A 16,189-nucleotide genomic window follows, 5' to 3' on the forward strand; every position below is an offset into this window, starting at 1 on the left:
CCGAGTACTACCGTAATATAATTATGATCTAAACCCAAACATAGGATAAAAAGTCAAATCTTACCCACTCTTTTTGCAAAGTTTCATCATTTATTACCTGGTGAAACTTCACTGAAATCAATAAGATTGTGCCTGGCAGTGGGCCCAATGAGGATTAGCAAGGTGGGACTCCAAATTTGCTTTATACTGTGATGTAAAAGCTGGTTCATTTAAAACAAATTTTATTTTGTAGTATGTAAAAAAGCTCACTTTTACAGGAGGGCTTTGTAGTGTATTTGATTATATGGTGCCATTGCCATTCCTTTATAGCTATACTATACTTCTAGTCATGCTTGCAAATAGCCCTCTTACGCAAACACCTCCATTTTGACCAATAACCAGAGGAGAGAAGGGAGGGGAGCTTAGCTAGCTTTGTATACGTTGCCAGGAAACATTTGTAAGCAACAAGAATAAGGAAAGCAAAGGACTCTGCACATTCCTTTAGTTTAAACTCTTTATTCGAGAGTAAAAAAAAGTTGTAGAGCTTACCAAAGTTTTCTTCAAAAATAATGGAATTATAATCACTTATAATCACAACATTAAATATCACAATATTAACGAGAAGGTAAGTAAAATGGATTTTCAATAGATGACTTTATAAAGCATATTCAGATATCAAATAGAAATGTTTGTACACTTGCTTTCAGTATTAGTTGGTTATAATCCAAGGAAGCCAGGTAGACCGTACCTTTTACAAATAGAATGTTGGAGAGTATCTTTAATGGTCTCGTATGTTATGAAATAAAATTAAAAGTCGAGTTAAAAATGTTTTTATTGCTTTATTTAAATTGATCTTTTCCATCTTGATGTACGTTGTCTCAGAATTTGAGCTATTGGATTTCTACAAAAAAATTCTTTTTTAAAATATTAAATAAAATAAAATTCTTCTTCTTAAAGGACAAATATTGAGTCAAGTACTCCCCTATGTGCCGGAAGATGTTAAAGTGAATCAAGCATGAGCTACACAAATCTTTCACTTAACGACTTCCAGCCCAGTGCTGGGTGTCTGACCTCAGACAGAACAGAAGACACTGCAGCAATGAAAAATGTTGTGGAACAACTTGAAAACAGACTAAGTATTTATGATTTTATGAAAATGCAGGAGATTTTTATGGTAAGTGAATTTCCTAATTAAAATATTAATTGAAAGGATTTTGAATTGCTTATCAAGGAAATATAGAAAGCATTTTCAATTGTTTATATTGTCATATGGTATCAAGAAAAGCATGTCTGTCTGAATAAGGAAATATAGGATGTAGAAACAGACAAAATTCTGTTAGTTGATGTGAATCCAAGATTAGGACAAGAAGCAATGGGCTTAAATTGCAGCAAGGAAGGTTTAGGTTGGACATTAGGAAAAGCTTCCTAACTGTAAGGGTGCTTAAACACTGGATAAAATTGCGTAGGGAGATTTTTAACAGCAGGTTAGACAAACACCTGTCAGGAAAGGTCTAGATCAGAGTTGGGCAAACTACTGCCCGTAGGCCACATCCAGCCAGCGGGACCCTCCTACTCTGCCCCTGAGCTCCTGGCTGGGGAGGCTAGTCCCGGCCCCTCCCCTGCTGTTCCCCCCTCCCCTGCAGCCTCAGCACGCCGCAGTTGCAGAGCCATGGCCTGACCCGGTGCTCTGGGAGGTGTGGCTGTAGAGCTGCCAGCCACCGATGCTCCAGGCAGTGCGGAGAGGGGGCAGGGGGTTGGATAGAGGGCAGGGGAGTTCGAGGGGGTGGTGAGTGGTTGGGGTGTGGATAGGGGTCGGGGCAGTCAGAGGGCAGGGAACAGGGAGGTTGGATGGGGTAGGGGTCCCGGGGGGCAGTCAGGAATGGGGGGGTTGGATGGGGCGGCGGGGACAGTTGGGGGTGGGGGATCTGGAGGCAGTCGGGACAGGAAGAAGCGATGGTTGGATGGGGCAGGGGTTTCAGGGGGAAGTCAGGAATGAGAGGAGGGGTTGGATGGGGCAGTAGGGGGCAGTCAGGGGTGAGGAGTCTGGGGGTGGTCAGGGGACAGGGAACGGGTGGTGTTGGATGGGCAGGAGTCCCAGGGGGGCTGTCAGGGGGCGAGAAACAGGGGCGGTTGGATAGGGGGTGGGGGATGGGCCACCCCTGGCTGTTTGGGGAGGCACAGCCTCCCCTAACTGGCCCTCCATACAATTTTGGAAACCTGATGTGGCCCTTAGGCCCAAAAGTTTGCCCGCTCCTGGTCTAGATAATACTTAGTCCTGCCATGAGTGCAGGGGACTGGACTAGATGACCTCTCGAGGTCACTTTCAGTCCTGTGATTCTATGATTAGAAATACTAGTCAAGTGTAAAAAATAAAATAAAAAAACAGTAATCAGGAATAATAGGTTGCTATCTGGGAAGGGGAAGAGGCAACATTCCCAATAATTTCACTGCCTAAAAGTGAGGCAATCAAAGAAATGTTTATCTTTTCTTTCCCAGGACCGGCTTTAAATAAAACTTCCATACGTATTCAACATGACACAATACAACCCTAGCTTTAGGCAAACAAGGGGCCATTCACCTAGCACTACTCTTCAGGAAGCCATGCTGCTTATCTGTGCAGCCATGACTCAGGCAAATACTGACCACAATTAGAGATGAGCCAAAATCAGAAACTTTGATGATTTTGAACCTCTTCCAGTTTCAGGCAGATTATGTGGCTCAGATTTAAATTCCTGGATTAGAACCCACCCCATCTGTTTTGGTGCTGTGTTGGATCTAGGAGAAGAAGGGGCCTGTTGTCTGGCTGAGATGCAGCCAAAATACCATGAGTAAATGGTGGAAGAATATGAAAATACCCGGTCTCATGAGATTTCTGTCCACTTGGAGCTAAAATGTCACAAAAACATCTTGTGATTTTGGGAGTCATTTCATTCGAGTCTTGATTTGCTCCTAAATCTGAGACCTATAGGCTGGGGGCAAATTCTGATGTCAGTTACACCTGTGTAAATTTGGAGTATCTCCACTGACTACAGTGGTCTCAGGATTTACAGTTTTTCCAGATTATGTCTGTGTAAATTAAATCAGAATCTGACCCACTTCCTTTTCAGTCTATCTCTAATCATGACATCTGTTGTTGGAGTGCAGTGGGCAAAACATTTCCTTGAAAAATAATGACATTTGCAGTGGCCCAGTTGCCTTGAGACAGCAAGACAGCACTCTTCACTGGTATACAAGGTATCTGTCTTGAGCTCCTGTCCAAGTCACACAGCTGATTAAGAAGGGGCTCTGACATGCATATAAGGGCATCCCAGTAAATGGTCAGATGCAAAATTATGACAAAGACACAGGGATTTAGGAGGTTGAGTGTAGAGGGACCAAAAAGGTTGATGTGGGGGAAAAATAGAGTTGTTCAGAGTTCCAACTCAGATTCAGTGTTTTCCTGTCCTCAGAGAGAATAGCTTTTCTTGATGGTAAATATGTTCTCTCGGGAGGGCAGCCCTATTAGCAGTTGCCATCAATAATCTCCATAGGAGCTGCATTCATAAAGCAGAGTCTTAGGGCTTGTCAACACAGTGCGGGAAAGTGCTCTACAGGGGTGTGATTTGTAGAGCTCTCTAACTGCCTCTTGTAGACCCTGCTGGCATGCTCTTTTCAGTAGCTTTTAGTGTGTGCCAGCAAGGTCTACATGGGCCAGTTAGAGCACTCTACAAATCACATCCCTGTAGAGTGCTTCACTGCATCAAGTAGACAAGTCCTTATGTAAAACATGGGCTGCATCCATGAAGCAGACACAGAATTAGGAAAGGTGGACTTGTGCCTTAAAGCACTGGATTGGGATTTTGAAAATCTGGGATTTATTCTTGGTCCTGAGAGGCTAAATTCATTAAGGTACTCAGATACTATAATTATGAGGGGTGGAGTGGGGGATAAAGTGCTTAGATAGATAACGTGACAAAGTAGCCCAGAGAAGAGAGGCCTATGACACTGCAAAAGGGAAAATACCCTTTCTTTTCTTTCTTTCTTTTTTTTTTCGGTACAATACAATTCTCTTTTCACTTACAGTGGGATATATCCGGAGTAACTCTGGTGAAGTTGGCAGGGATAAACCAGTGTGAAACTGGTTTAAATGAGGGGAGATTCAGGCCTGATAGCCAAATGTTCTAAACCTACTTGAATAGGCCTCTGTGAAACCTAAGCACTGAAGAAAAAAAATATTAACTGAGTCTTACTTACAGTTTATATACTGCTGTGAGTAATGAATGTTTTTAGGTAAACTGCCCCAGAGCCCAATTCAGTTGCACAGAAATGTTTCCTCAATATCTAACTAAGAATCATGGAATCATAGATTTTAAGGTCAGAAGGGACCATTATGAATGTCTAGTCTGACCTCCTGCACAGAATCTCACCCACCAACTCCTGTAACAGACCCCTAACCTGTGCCTGAGTTATTGATGTCCTCAAATCCTGGTTTAAAGACTTCAAGGTGCAGAGAATCCTCCCGCAAGTGACCCGTGCCCCACACTGCAGAGGAAGGCAAAAAACCCCCATGGTGTCTGCCAATCTGCCCTGCAGGAAAATGCCTTCCCGACCCTAAATATGGTGATCAGCTAAACTCTAAGCATGTGGGCAAGACTCGCCAGCCAGACACACAGGAAGGAATTCTCTGTAGTAACTCAGATCCCACCCCATCTAACATCCCATCACAGACCATTGGGCATATCTACTGCTAATACTTGAAGATCAATTAATTGCCAAAATTAGGCAATCCCATCATATCATCTCCTCCATAAACTTATCAAGCTTAGTCTTGAAGCCAGATATGTCTTTTGCCCCATCTGCTTCCCTTGGAAGGCTGTTCCAGAACTTCACTCCTCTGATGGTTAGAAACCTTTGTCTAATTTCAAGTCTAAACTTCCTGATGGCCGGTGTATATCCATTTGTTCTTGTGTCCACATTGGTACTGAGCTTAAATAATTCTTCTCCCTCCATGGTATTTATCCCTCTGATGTATTTATAGAGAGCAATCATATCTACTCTCAGCCTTCTTTTGGTTAGGCTAAACAAGCCAAGCTCTTTGAGTCTCCTTTCATAAGACAGGTTTTCCATTCCTCGGATCATCCTAGAAGCCCTTTTCTTTACCTGTTCCAGTTTGAATTCATCCTTCTTAAACATGGGAGACCAGGACCCACAGGTACCTGAATTAGACTTTTCAAAGAGGAAATATGTTTTGCTCACTTCATTAGATTGTAGATTTTGGCACAGCAGAACTTTATTTTATGAAATACAAGCAATAATACAACCTGAAGATGAAGCTGAGGATCAACCTGTTGACTGCTCTTCTGTGTGGAGGTGCTTCTCATGAACATGCAAGCAACACTGCTGTAATTTCCTGCCAAGATACAGTATGATAAATACGGAAGTAGCAGGCATTAGCAGAGTAACACCCAGGGAAGGTACAGCTGAGGCAAAGGAAGCTATTGTAATCACGTACTTCATTAGACCTAAATTAAACCACCTTCCTGATGCAATGGAATAGTTAGATCTCAAAAGCTCTATTTGACCCATCCTCGCTTATTGAGATGTCAAGTATTACGGCTGACCTCACTCTAGTGCTTCATCTGCAAGGACATTGAGCCCAGCAGGACATGCTCAGTGATTGCTTTACAGGGATTAAAATAACTTGTTTGCTATTGCTCTTCATTTGCCAATTACCAGTATTAACACACACAAGAAGATACCACTTTAAATAAACTTTAAATACCATTTCCCCCCAATCCAGAATATACATTGCACGTACAAAATGCAAGACAAGGAGACAAGAGACAGACAAGGATGAAGTACAAACAACTTGACAGATCAGAGAGCCTTTATTTAGTGATTGCAACACAATCATTTGTAAAAAGAAAAGGAGTACTTGTGGCACCTTAGAGACTAACAAATTTATTAGAGCATAAGCTTTCGTGAGCTACAGCTCACTTCATCGGATGCATTTGGTGGAAAAAAGTTTTTTCCACCAAATGCATCTGATGAAGTGAACTGTAGCTCACGAAAGCTTATGCTCTAATAAATTTGTTAGTCTCTAAGGTGCCACAAGTACTTCTTTTCTTTTTGCGAATACAGACTAACACGGCTGCTACTCTGAAACCTGTCATAATCATTTGTGTTAGCTTCACATGATAAAAAGTTGCTTCTGAGCGTAGTTTTTGCTTTTAAGGCAAAAAACATTTGTGGCCTTTGGGTCTTAGTATTCAGGGCAGATGGACTGGACTGCATTTGGATCCCCTTCCTGTCTGTAGCCGTGCTGTGCTATGCAATAGCTTTACCTCAGGGGTATAATTTTTAGTGCAGGCTTCATATTTGTTTCCAGTTGCTCTGCTTTTGTGGCCTTTCAGACTGCTTAAAATGGATGGAGTTCTTTTTGTGCAACAAACACCTGAAAACTGCCATTTATTTTCATAGCTGCAGTCACTGTGTGTATTCAGCCTAAGAACTGCAATTTCTATTTCTCTCCAGACTATCAGTCACTGTCCTTTGAGCCTAATTTGGGAAACAAATGGAATGGTGCATCACTTAACATGCTTGAGATACATGGACTTTATTATGGGTATGGTCCAACTGCAACCAGCCATTGTTTCTATTTATCTCCAAACTATCTGTCACTTTGAATCACATTTCTGGAGCGCAATTTGAGGAGGGTTACAATTTGCTGAGTTGCCTTTAGTAAGTCTAATTGTGTAATTTTATATCCATCTAAAAACATGCTTTAGAACTTTCAGAGAGTCTTGTGAGTGATATGGAAGCAAATTTCAACCAAATTAAATTTTGCTTTGATAAATTATACTCTCAAATGCATTCACTAAATTATTAATACACATATTCATCAAAATAACTTGCAGGAAACAATTACATAAAAATGAATATAAACACATTAGCCTTTACATTTATATTCTCCTCCCATCTGAATCCCCCAAAATAGTCTCTTGTTTGACTCTTTAGGTCAGCAGTTCTCAAACTGTGGGTCGGGACCCCAAAGTGAGTCGCAACCCCATTAGACTTGCTGGGACCCAGGGCTGAAGCCCAAGCTCCACCCCCACCCAGGGCTGCAGGGCTTGGGCTGTGGCTCTTTCTCCCCTGACCCAGGGCGGCAGGGCTCAGCTGCAGCCCCCTTTACCCACTTTAGTCTCCACTAAAATCAATTGGAATATTGCTACTGACTTCAGTGGAAACAGGATGAGACCCCAGGATTCTGATTCATATTCCAGTATGTACACACATAGGTGGTGCTCGTAGATTCACCAATAGTTAAGACTGCAAGATACTTTCCATTAGAAGACCTTGTTTTCAGTTGCTCATAACTTTGTCAGACTTCAACAGTTGAAGCTGAAATTTCCCATGTACAGACAACCTTAACTCTGACTTTTCATAATTTTTGAATGCTTGACTTTGCAACCCTAATAATGTTCTTCTAACTGTTGTGTATATTATAAAAATATAATATATATAAAAACAGTAGACTCTGATGGTACTACCTGGAATGCGGATAGGAAGACCTCTACTTGCTAAGTGCCCTTTTGATGGGCTTGGCATTATAGTTTAATGCAGATGGAACTTAAAATGATTTTTGGTATCAACTGTAAAATATTGCCACATTGTTGAAGTGACTCCTTTGCCCACAGCAAAAGTCTGTACAAGTCTCAGAATTTCTCAATAGGGAAACCCAATGTCTTTTATTGAATGAAACAGTAATAGTAGCAAAAGGACGATGACTTTGGTTATATACGTATCTTGAGCTGTTAGAATGGAGTTTGGAAACCCCATGCTATTTACATCTGTCATAGATGACATGCCTAGAAACCTTTCACTGTCTTTCATATCCCCGTTCAGTTCAGGCTTCCAGTTTAATCATACAAGTTAACCCATTTAACGATGTAAAGTAGGACCACCACCCCCCAAAAAAACTTTACCATTAATAGGCCCAGGAAATGAGAAAGTTGGAACATTGTTTTAAATGCGATAATTAACCAAAATATTTAAAAAATGTACCTTACAAATACTGTAAAACTGAGTGTCAGTGCTTCCTCTTAGTAAAAGAGCACCCAGTTTGATTGGCCATGTTAGTTTAAGAACACAGGTTTCCAGACTCAGAGTTCCATACCTAGACCACTTGGGTACATTTCTCCCATGTTCATGTCTTATAGTAATATTCTAATACCCTTGCTCACACTGAGTAATACCTCACTCAACTAGTAGAACTGCTAAACATGCTCCCCTCCCTGCCCCCCTCCTTGCCCCCCTATTTTTGGGAACAAATATTTCAAAGTTGTTTATGCTTTCCAGGGATCAAACAGGACCCAGATTTTATTTTTCTGAATGTTTTGTGAAACATTTTAATCATTGTTTAATTAATTAAAACCATTATGGAAATTAACGAAATGGTTTTGATAAATGAAAAATGTCAACCATTGCAATAATGGTTCTGATGATGTTTTTAATAAAATGTGCATTAAAAAGGTTGAGCAAAACAAAATATTTTGGAAGAGTTGACAATTTTTTGCAAATTTTCATTTTTGAAAAATAAAAGGTAATTTTGCAATATTGGAAAAAAATGTGGACCAGCTCCATTGGCCCCAGATCCTTTACTACTAATGTCAATGGGAATTTTGCTGTTGACTTTATTGGAAGTAGGATCAGTCGCTAAATGAATAGTCTTATTGCAGTCAATGACAGAGCCCTGAATAAAATCCCAGTGTTGGTATAACTCTGCTCCTATTCAAGGCAATTAGATCATTGATTTCAGTAGAGCAAGAGTTAGGCACTTTTTAAAATCCCACCCTACATGTGTCAATATGCAATACTCAGATCAAGATGGGCATTGTCGTGCACTGTTCCCTCTAAGATTTGATTGGGGGGATTTGATAGCTGCTTTCAACTACCTGAAAAGGGGTTCCAAAGAGGATGGATCTAGACTGTTCTCAGTGGTAGCAGATGACAGAACAAGGAGTAATGGTCTCAAGTTGCAGTGGAGGAGGTTTAGGTTGGATATTAGGAAAAACTTTTTCACTAGGAGGGTGGTGAAACACTGGAATGTGTTACCTAGGGAGGTGGTGGAATCTCCTTCCTTAGAGGTTTTTAAGGTCAGGCTTGACCAAGCCCTGGCTAGGATGATTTAGTTGGGGATTGGTCCTGCTTTGAGCGGGGGTTGGACTAGATGACCTCCTGAGGTCCCTTCCAACCCTGATATTCTATGATTCTAAGCTGTGTGCGTGTGCACGCACACACAGATCCTAAACCCCGCACACATGGCGAAACCACACGCACAAAAATTTGCAAAGAAGCACAACAATTTGCACAGAAGAAATTTTTTGCCTGTCACATGGCCTGTCAAAAATTAGAGGGAACATTGTTGTTGCGGCATTTTTTAAAAAATGCCAAACCGCAAATACTTTGATATAAAAACACTAAGATCACCTCCTGAATGCCTAGCACAAGTGATTCATTTCTCCCCCCCCCCACACACACACACTCCTTTCTTGTGAGAAAAATTAAAGCTCTGTTCTTGACAGTGTCAGCAAATCAGTGTAGTATCACAGGATTTATTTCCTATTTAAAGTAGTTCAGTGAAGTCAAATCAGATACCATCATGTGTGAGACAATTGGAAATGACAGTTGTAGATTGCCAAGTATAATTTTTTTTGATGTAGTGGGCTGTTAGAATTTATAACTGATGTTAATATTAAAATGTGATTGCTGGGATGGATACTTAGGAGAAAAAATGCATTTAATACAGATCTTTAAGAACACGAATTATTTACTTTTTTATTAAATGCGCATGTATGCTCTACACTGCCATACTTCTAGGTATGTGTGCCATAAAGTTCGCACCAATGATCCCTCCCAGATTATTATTTAAAAAAAAAAAGACATATTTGTACCAGAGAATGACTGTCCCTGGTAGTTCCTAAGGTTTCCCAGCACATTAGCCACATTCTGAACATTAACATCAATAGGTGCTGAAACACTTGCAGAGAGGAAGAATAGATAGCCTTGTGGTTAAGGCACTGAGCTGGGACTCATAAAATCTGGGTTTTCTGCCATAAAAGTCCCGTGTAACCTTGAATAAATAACAATCTCTGTGTGCCTCAGTTCCCCATCCATAAAATAGGAGCGAACAATGCTTCCTTCCTCTCTCTCTTTAGACTGTCAGGCAGTGGTTCCCAAGCTTTTTGCTGCCATGACCCTATTTTAATGAATTATTCCCTCCTGAGATCCCAGACAGCGCAGAGGCTGCTATTTTGAATAGCAAAATGGCATGCTCCACAGTGTGACCTCACATGCATCGTACATGTGAGGTCACACGATGAGGAGCAAAATGGCATCCTCCCAACACTAGGGATTGCCACAACCCCACCTGCTGATGGCGTGAACCCATTTGGGGTTGCCACCCACAGTTTGGGAACCACTGCTGAAAGTTCTTTGGTGCAAGGGCTGCCTCCTACTGTGTATTTTGTACAATGCCCAGCACGATATGGCCCTGATGTCAGTCAGGGTTTGTAGGCACTGCCACAATAAAATATATTAATAAAACTTCCTTTCCCAGGAATGCACACAGGCAGGAATTTATAGGTGCCATAAAGACAAGACTTTGAGGGCCAATGAGCCTGCTACGCTTTTAAATTGACAGCGCTGAACAAAAGTCTTTAACATGATCAATATCATTGGTAACTTCCACAAAGGTAAATAATTTACAGCACGGGAAACATTCAAAAACTGTGGGGTGTCATCTAACTATATAGCTATTAGCAGTATGACAAAGAACTTGTTTCATCTGGAGATCTGAAACAGGTTCCTGTATGGACTGTGCTGTCAGAAGAAGTCAGTGAAGCAACTAATGAGAAGAAGATATAGGCCAAATCTGCAAAAATTTTACATCTGATGGGTGAGATTCTGTGTTATGCCTGTAAGGGGGTGGGGAGGGCGCAGCACAGAACTTGTAGTCCAGGGGAAGGAGGAGGCTAAGGTGGCTTTAAATCTTCCTGATCTGAGTGTGCTCTGGGGCTGCTGGTATATTTCTGCCCTAGAGGACTAAGTTACAGCAGCGTGTTTTATGAACTGCAAGGCTACCTGTAATGTCCTCTGTGCTGTGTGCTGCAGCCTTACCTGGACACAACCCTCCCATCCCCATCCCCACCCCTGGCATGCCTGTCTAGCTCTCAGCCTGGTTTTTGAAGGGGTCCTCGAGAGGCAGCCTTATACACGGCTTCCACAGTGCTTGCACCAGGGGAATCCCCACACAGCTAGCAGCAGCAAATTCACAGGTCTATGATGTAGCCATGGTGGTCTGAAGAATGGACTTTCATCTCGAACAGTCCCTTGCAAGTTGTCTTCCTTTGCCAAGAGTCAGCATGGGAGGGTGCGACAGACTGACACTTTCCTGAAATAGCCTGACTGAACTTTACTGAGTTAAGTTAAATCTTACTGAATTTATTTAAATATCTTTAGGGTCCACTGTATTAAAAATGCAATTGGGTGTGTGGTAGTGTGTGAATACACCTTCTCTAGGAGACAGCTAATACAATCTGTGGAACTTCAATGGACTTTTTGGAATAACCAGGAAGTGGATTTCCTCGGAAGTACCAGGGGTAAGGAATATGCAAATGGCCCCTTCGACTCACCCTTTTGAAGCTATTCTCTGGAGAGGAAAACCCATTGTCTACTAATTACCTCTTCCTGGCGACTCCAAATCAAAGACCCCTGAACTGTATCAAGGGTGGACTAAGCGTTTTATGAGTATGCTTGTTCTGAACTGAAGCTGTGTTGGGCTTGTGACTGCAAAGCCCTAGGGTGGGATGTTAATGGACAGCTCCTGCCGGAGCACATGTAACAGTTGGGTGATGTCTGGTAAACTTGTGTAGGTTCTTCTATTGTTTTTAATGTTTTCCATGTAGTGCTTTTACCTTAAGAATAAAATAGGCTTGCACAGAAAGAGCTGTGGGGTGACTATAACTGTGGGTAGTCACACTGTTAACCATCTCTGAATGCTTGGGCAGCCTGTCTCTGCTAGGATTAATACATGGAAGGCAGGAAATTGTGCAGCCTCAGAATGCCCTGATCAGAAAGGAGAGAGATGTGGATCTTCAGCCAAGAAAGGCAATGGCTGGAGTGCTGGAAGCCTGAGAGTGGGTACCCTTGCTCGATCACTGAGATGAGATACAGATGCAGTTGCTCTGAACTGACAGAGGGTTTAGGCTTCTTAAATCCTTCAGAATTGCATCTTCCAATCTCATTTGTAGTCTGCCTCATTCTCTCCTTTCTTCAGCCTAAACTCTCTAAACCTTTAAAAGTGTACCTTTGCGCATGTTGGAGATCTCCCCACCATTTGCAGTCATCTTGTTCTCAACTGCTGCAAGACTGCAACTTGCTGGGATCATCCAAGTATCTCCTTATCTGTGACAAAATCAAATCAACTGCTGTTAAAAAATACACTAACTTTTGACACCTGCTTTAAAGAAAACTTTAAAAAATCTGTTTAGTTTCCTCTCCTCAGATGTTAATGGCCATGTTTCTGCTCCGAATAACAGAGATATCATCACTACTCCATTGATCATTCCTATCTTAGTTGTCACACAGCATCCTGCCACCCAGACAGAGGCCTTGAAGATGCTGAAATGCCATCGATGCAAAACCAATCTGATGTGCGACTTCTTTGGCTATAGAACCTTCTGATGTCAACCAACTGCCCAGATAGATAAAACTATTCACCTATAGTTCCCCAGATTCTCCTTCTTACCTTTTTTAAAGATGGGCCCTAAATTTGCCTTTTTCCAACCATCTGGGATCTCCCTCCATCACCACAAGTTTTCAAAGATAATAGCCAATGGCTCTACAATCACATCAGCCAACTCCCTCAGCACCCTCGGATGCATTGGATCCAGCCCCATGGACTTGTGCATGTCCAGCTTTTCTAAATAGTTCTTAACCTGTTCTTTCACCACAGAGGGCTGCTCACCTCCTCCCCATACTGTGCTGCCCAGTGCAGCAGTCTGGGAACTGACCTTGTCTGTGAAGACCAAGGCAAAAAAAGCATTGAGTGCTTCAGCTTTTTCCACATCATCTGTCACTAGGTTGCATCCCCCACTCAGTAAGGGTCCCACACTTTCCCTGACCACCTTCGTGTTGCTAACATACCTGTAGAAACCCTTCTTGTTGCCCTTCATATCCCTTGCTAGCTGCAACTCAAATTGTACTTTGGCCTTCCTGATTGCTCTGCATGCTCCCTGCATGCTCGAGCAATTTTTTTTATACTCCTCCCAGGTCATCTGTCCAAGTTTCCACTTCTTGTAACCTTCTTTTTTTTGTTTTGTTTTGTTTTGTTTTGTTTAAGCTCACCAAAGATTTGTGTGGTCTCTGATTGCCTGCCTTATTTGCTATTCTTTTGGCACATCAGGATGGTTTGTTCCTGCACCCTCAATAAGGCTTCTTTAAAATACAGCGAGCTCTCTTGGATTCCTTTCCCCCTCATATTAGCCTCGCAGCGGATCCTGCCCATCAATCCCCTGAGGGAGTCAAAGTCTGCTTTTCTGAAGTCCAGGGTCTACATTCTGCTGCAGCATGGCCAATAGCTGGTTCCTCCAGCACTTGCACTACGAAGTTGTCCCCAACACTCTCCAAAAACTTCCTGGATTGTCTGTACAGTGCTGTATTGCTCTTTCAGCGGATGTCAGGATGATTGAAGTTCTCTATGAGCCTGTGCTCCGGAAACTTCTGTTTAGTCAAGTTAAGGAAAATGGTCTTTTCCTGCAGTTGCATTCTTCTTCTTCAGGTGCTTGCTTATGTCCATTCCACTCCATGGACAGAGAGGCCATTTGCCTGTTGGACTTCTGTGTGAAACACTCCATCCACCTTGAAGCTTTCCACTTCGTGGGAGCCCAGAATGCTCTGGCAGATCACCTCATCAGGTCTTTCTCTTCTCACCACAAGTGGTCCCTTCATCCAGAAGTGACCAGATCATCTTCCAAAGGTGGAGTTTCCCCTTGTAGACCTGTTCGCAACCAAGCAGAACAGGAAATGTCAGCAGTTTTGCTTTCTACGCTGTCACAGCAGACTCTCAGATGCCTTCTTACTACCATGAACAGAGCTCCTGTTCAATGTATTTCTGCCCATTCCTCTGGTGCACAAGGTCCTTCTGAAAGTCAAGCAGGACAAAGCAAGGGTTATTCTTATAGCCCTCACATAGCTGTGACAATGATGGTTCGGCATGCTGCTGGATCTGTCAGTAGCAACCTCGCTGCTGCTCCCACCCCTCCTGGACCTGACTTTGCAAGATCATGGTTGTTTGCTCCACCTGAACCTCAGGGCCGTCCCCCTGACCATATGGAAGCTCCATGGTTGAACTTGGTGGAGCAGGCATGTTCAGAACAAATCTGCCAGGCCTTGCTAGGTAGTAGGAAACGGTCCACTAGAGTGACTTACCTAGCCAAATGGGAGCTTTTTTCTGTGTGGCCTGTCACCAACTTGGTCACCCCTCCAGTTGGTGTTGGAATACCTGTTCCATCTGAAACAACAGGGCCTAGCCATTTCATCGATCAAGGTGTATCTGGCAGCAATCTCAGCCTTCCACCCTTCAATGGATGGTAGGTTGGTCTTCTCACATGAAAAGTCCATTTGCTTTCTCAAGGGATTAGAGAGACTTTACCCTCAAATTCACAAACCTATTCCACCTTGGGACCAAAACCTGGTCCTCTCAAGATTCATGAGCCCTCCCTTTGAGCCAGTGGCACTGTGCCCTCTGTTGTCTCTCTCCTGGAAGGTTGGCTGCCTAGTAGCGAATACTTCAGCCAGGAGGGTCTCAGAAATCAGAGCCCTTCTATCAGATCCTCCCATATACAGTGTTCTTTAAGGACAAAGTTCAACTGCCCCCTCCACGCCCCCCATGTTCCTCTCAAAGGTGGTCTAGCAGTTTCATAGTAATCAGGCTGTTTTCCTACCCATTTTCTTCCCAAAACTGCAGAAGCATGCAGAGGAGCAGAGTCTCCACATGCTGGACCTGCCCTGGTCTTCTACACTGAGAGAACCAAGCTAGTCTGTAAATCCACACAGCTCTTTGTGACAGTAGCAGACAGGATGAAAGGCTTACTGGTTTCAGCCCAGAGAATTTCATCCTGGATCACTTTCTGCATTTGTATGTGCTTTGAGAAGGCGGTGTCCCACCTCTTGCCATCTTGAAAGCTCAACTGATGGAAGCTCAGCCTTAGCTCTGGCGGGGCTTTGGGTGGAAGGGGTGGGGCTGAGGGCTAGCCTCCCCCAGCTGGCGGTTCATGCGCCACCCATGCTTCCAAGACTATGTTATCCTAGACTCTTAGGCAGAAAACCATCTAGAAAATAATATAATTGAAACTTTAATAAACAAGTGAAACCACTGATGTGGGATGGAAAAAAACAAACCCTTCCAACCTTCCATCAACCTGCAGTCTAGTTACATGCTGTCTGCCTCCTTACAATCTTTCATTAACATACCATGTTCAGTGGATGGTGAAAATAGTGGAGTAAGATAGACTGGTGCATCTGTTCTGGAACAACATATCAATCTACTTGAGAAGCAGTTCACAGTAGCTGGCAGTGATTCTGCTGTACATTTTAATTAAAAATATATTTAGTAGTTGAATCAAATTGACCAGAGAAACACAGAATCAAAAGATGGGGAAAATAAAAGGAAAGGTATATCAATAGAGGGAATACAAAAGAATCCTTCTCACTGGGGCACCTCAATAGACAATTTATCCTGATTAAGGCTCTGATTCTGGAAACACTTAAGATCATGTAATTATTCATTTGCTTAAAAATGAGTTTGCAGTATCAGGGCCTAAGAGCTGTGCCTATTAAAAATGAAAAATCTTGAAATAAAAGACTCCAATGAACCTTTTTTTTCTTCAAAAAATCTTTATATTCAATGCTCTTTAAATAAAGTGTGCATAGCTCTCTCTCTGTACTGCACCTTTAAATTTCTAAGCCATGTGATTCTCTGCAGGGATGGCTGATATTCTGAGAGTCTTATGCTAAAAAAGGAGCAAACTCTCTCTCATGTCACATTTTAACATCTCAGTGAATTGAGATCAAATTGGGTAAATACAAAACATATCCCTGGAGATGGCTGTCTCATTTACATGGCAATGTCTTGATGCTGAACACATCACAGTGGGAAAATGTTAAATTA

General features: G+C 42.5%; 1 protein-coding gene across 7 annotated transcripts in view; it reads left to right on the forward strand.

Annotated features, from left to right (window-relative positions):
- The first annotated feature begins 414 nt into the window (after nucleotides 1-414).
- The window catches only part of WDR49 (WD repeat domain 49), an 86,992-nt gene continuing 71,217 nt past the window's right edge, over nucleotides 415-16,189 (forward strand). For 6 of the 7 annotated variants that reach the window (XM_038417633.2, XM_043492503.1, XM_038417632.2 and 3 more), the window contains exons 1-2: nucleotides 415-604; nucleotides 937-1,153. In XM_038417633.2, the coding sequence (XP_038273561.1) occupies nucleotides 995-1,153 (159 nt within the window). In that variant the 5' untranslated portion in view covers nucleotides 415-604; nucleotides 937-994. Of the gene's footprint in view, nucleotides 605-736; nucleotides 1,154-16,189 lie in introns of those variants that run through there. The other variant, XM_043492502.1, reaches the window with a different exon arrangement.

This window comes from Dermochelys coriacea, chromosome 9 (assembly GCF_009764565.3).
Source record: "Dermochelys coriacea isolate rDerCor1 chromosome 9, rDerCor1.pri.v4, whole genome shotgun sequence".
NCBI lineage: Eukaryota > Metazoa > Chordata > Testudines > Dermochelyidae > Dermochelys > Dermochelys coriacea.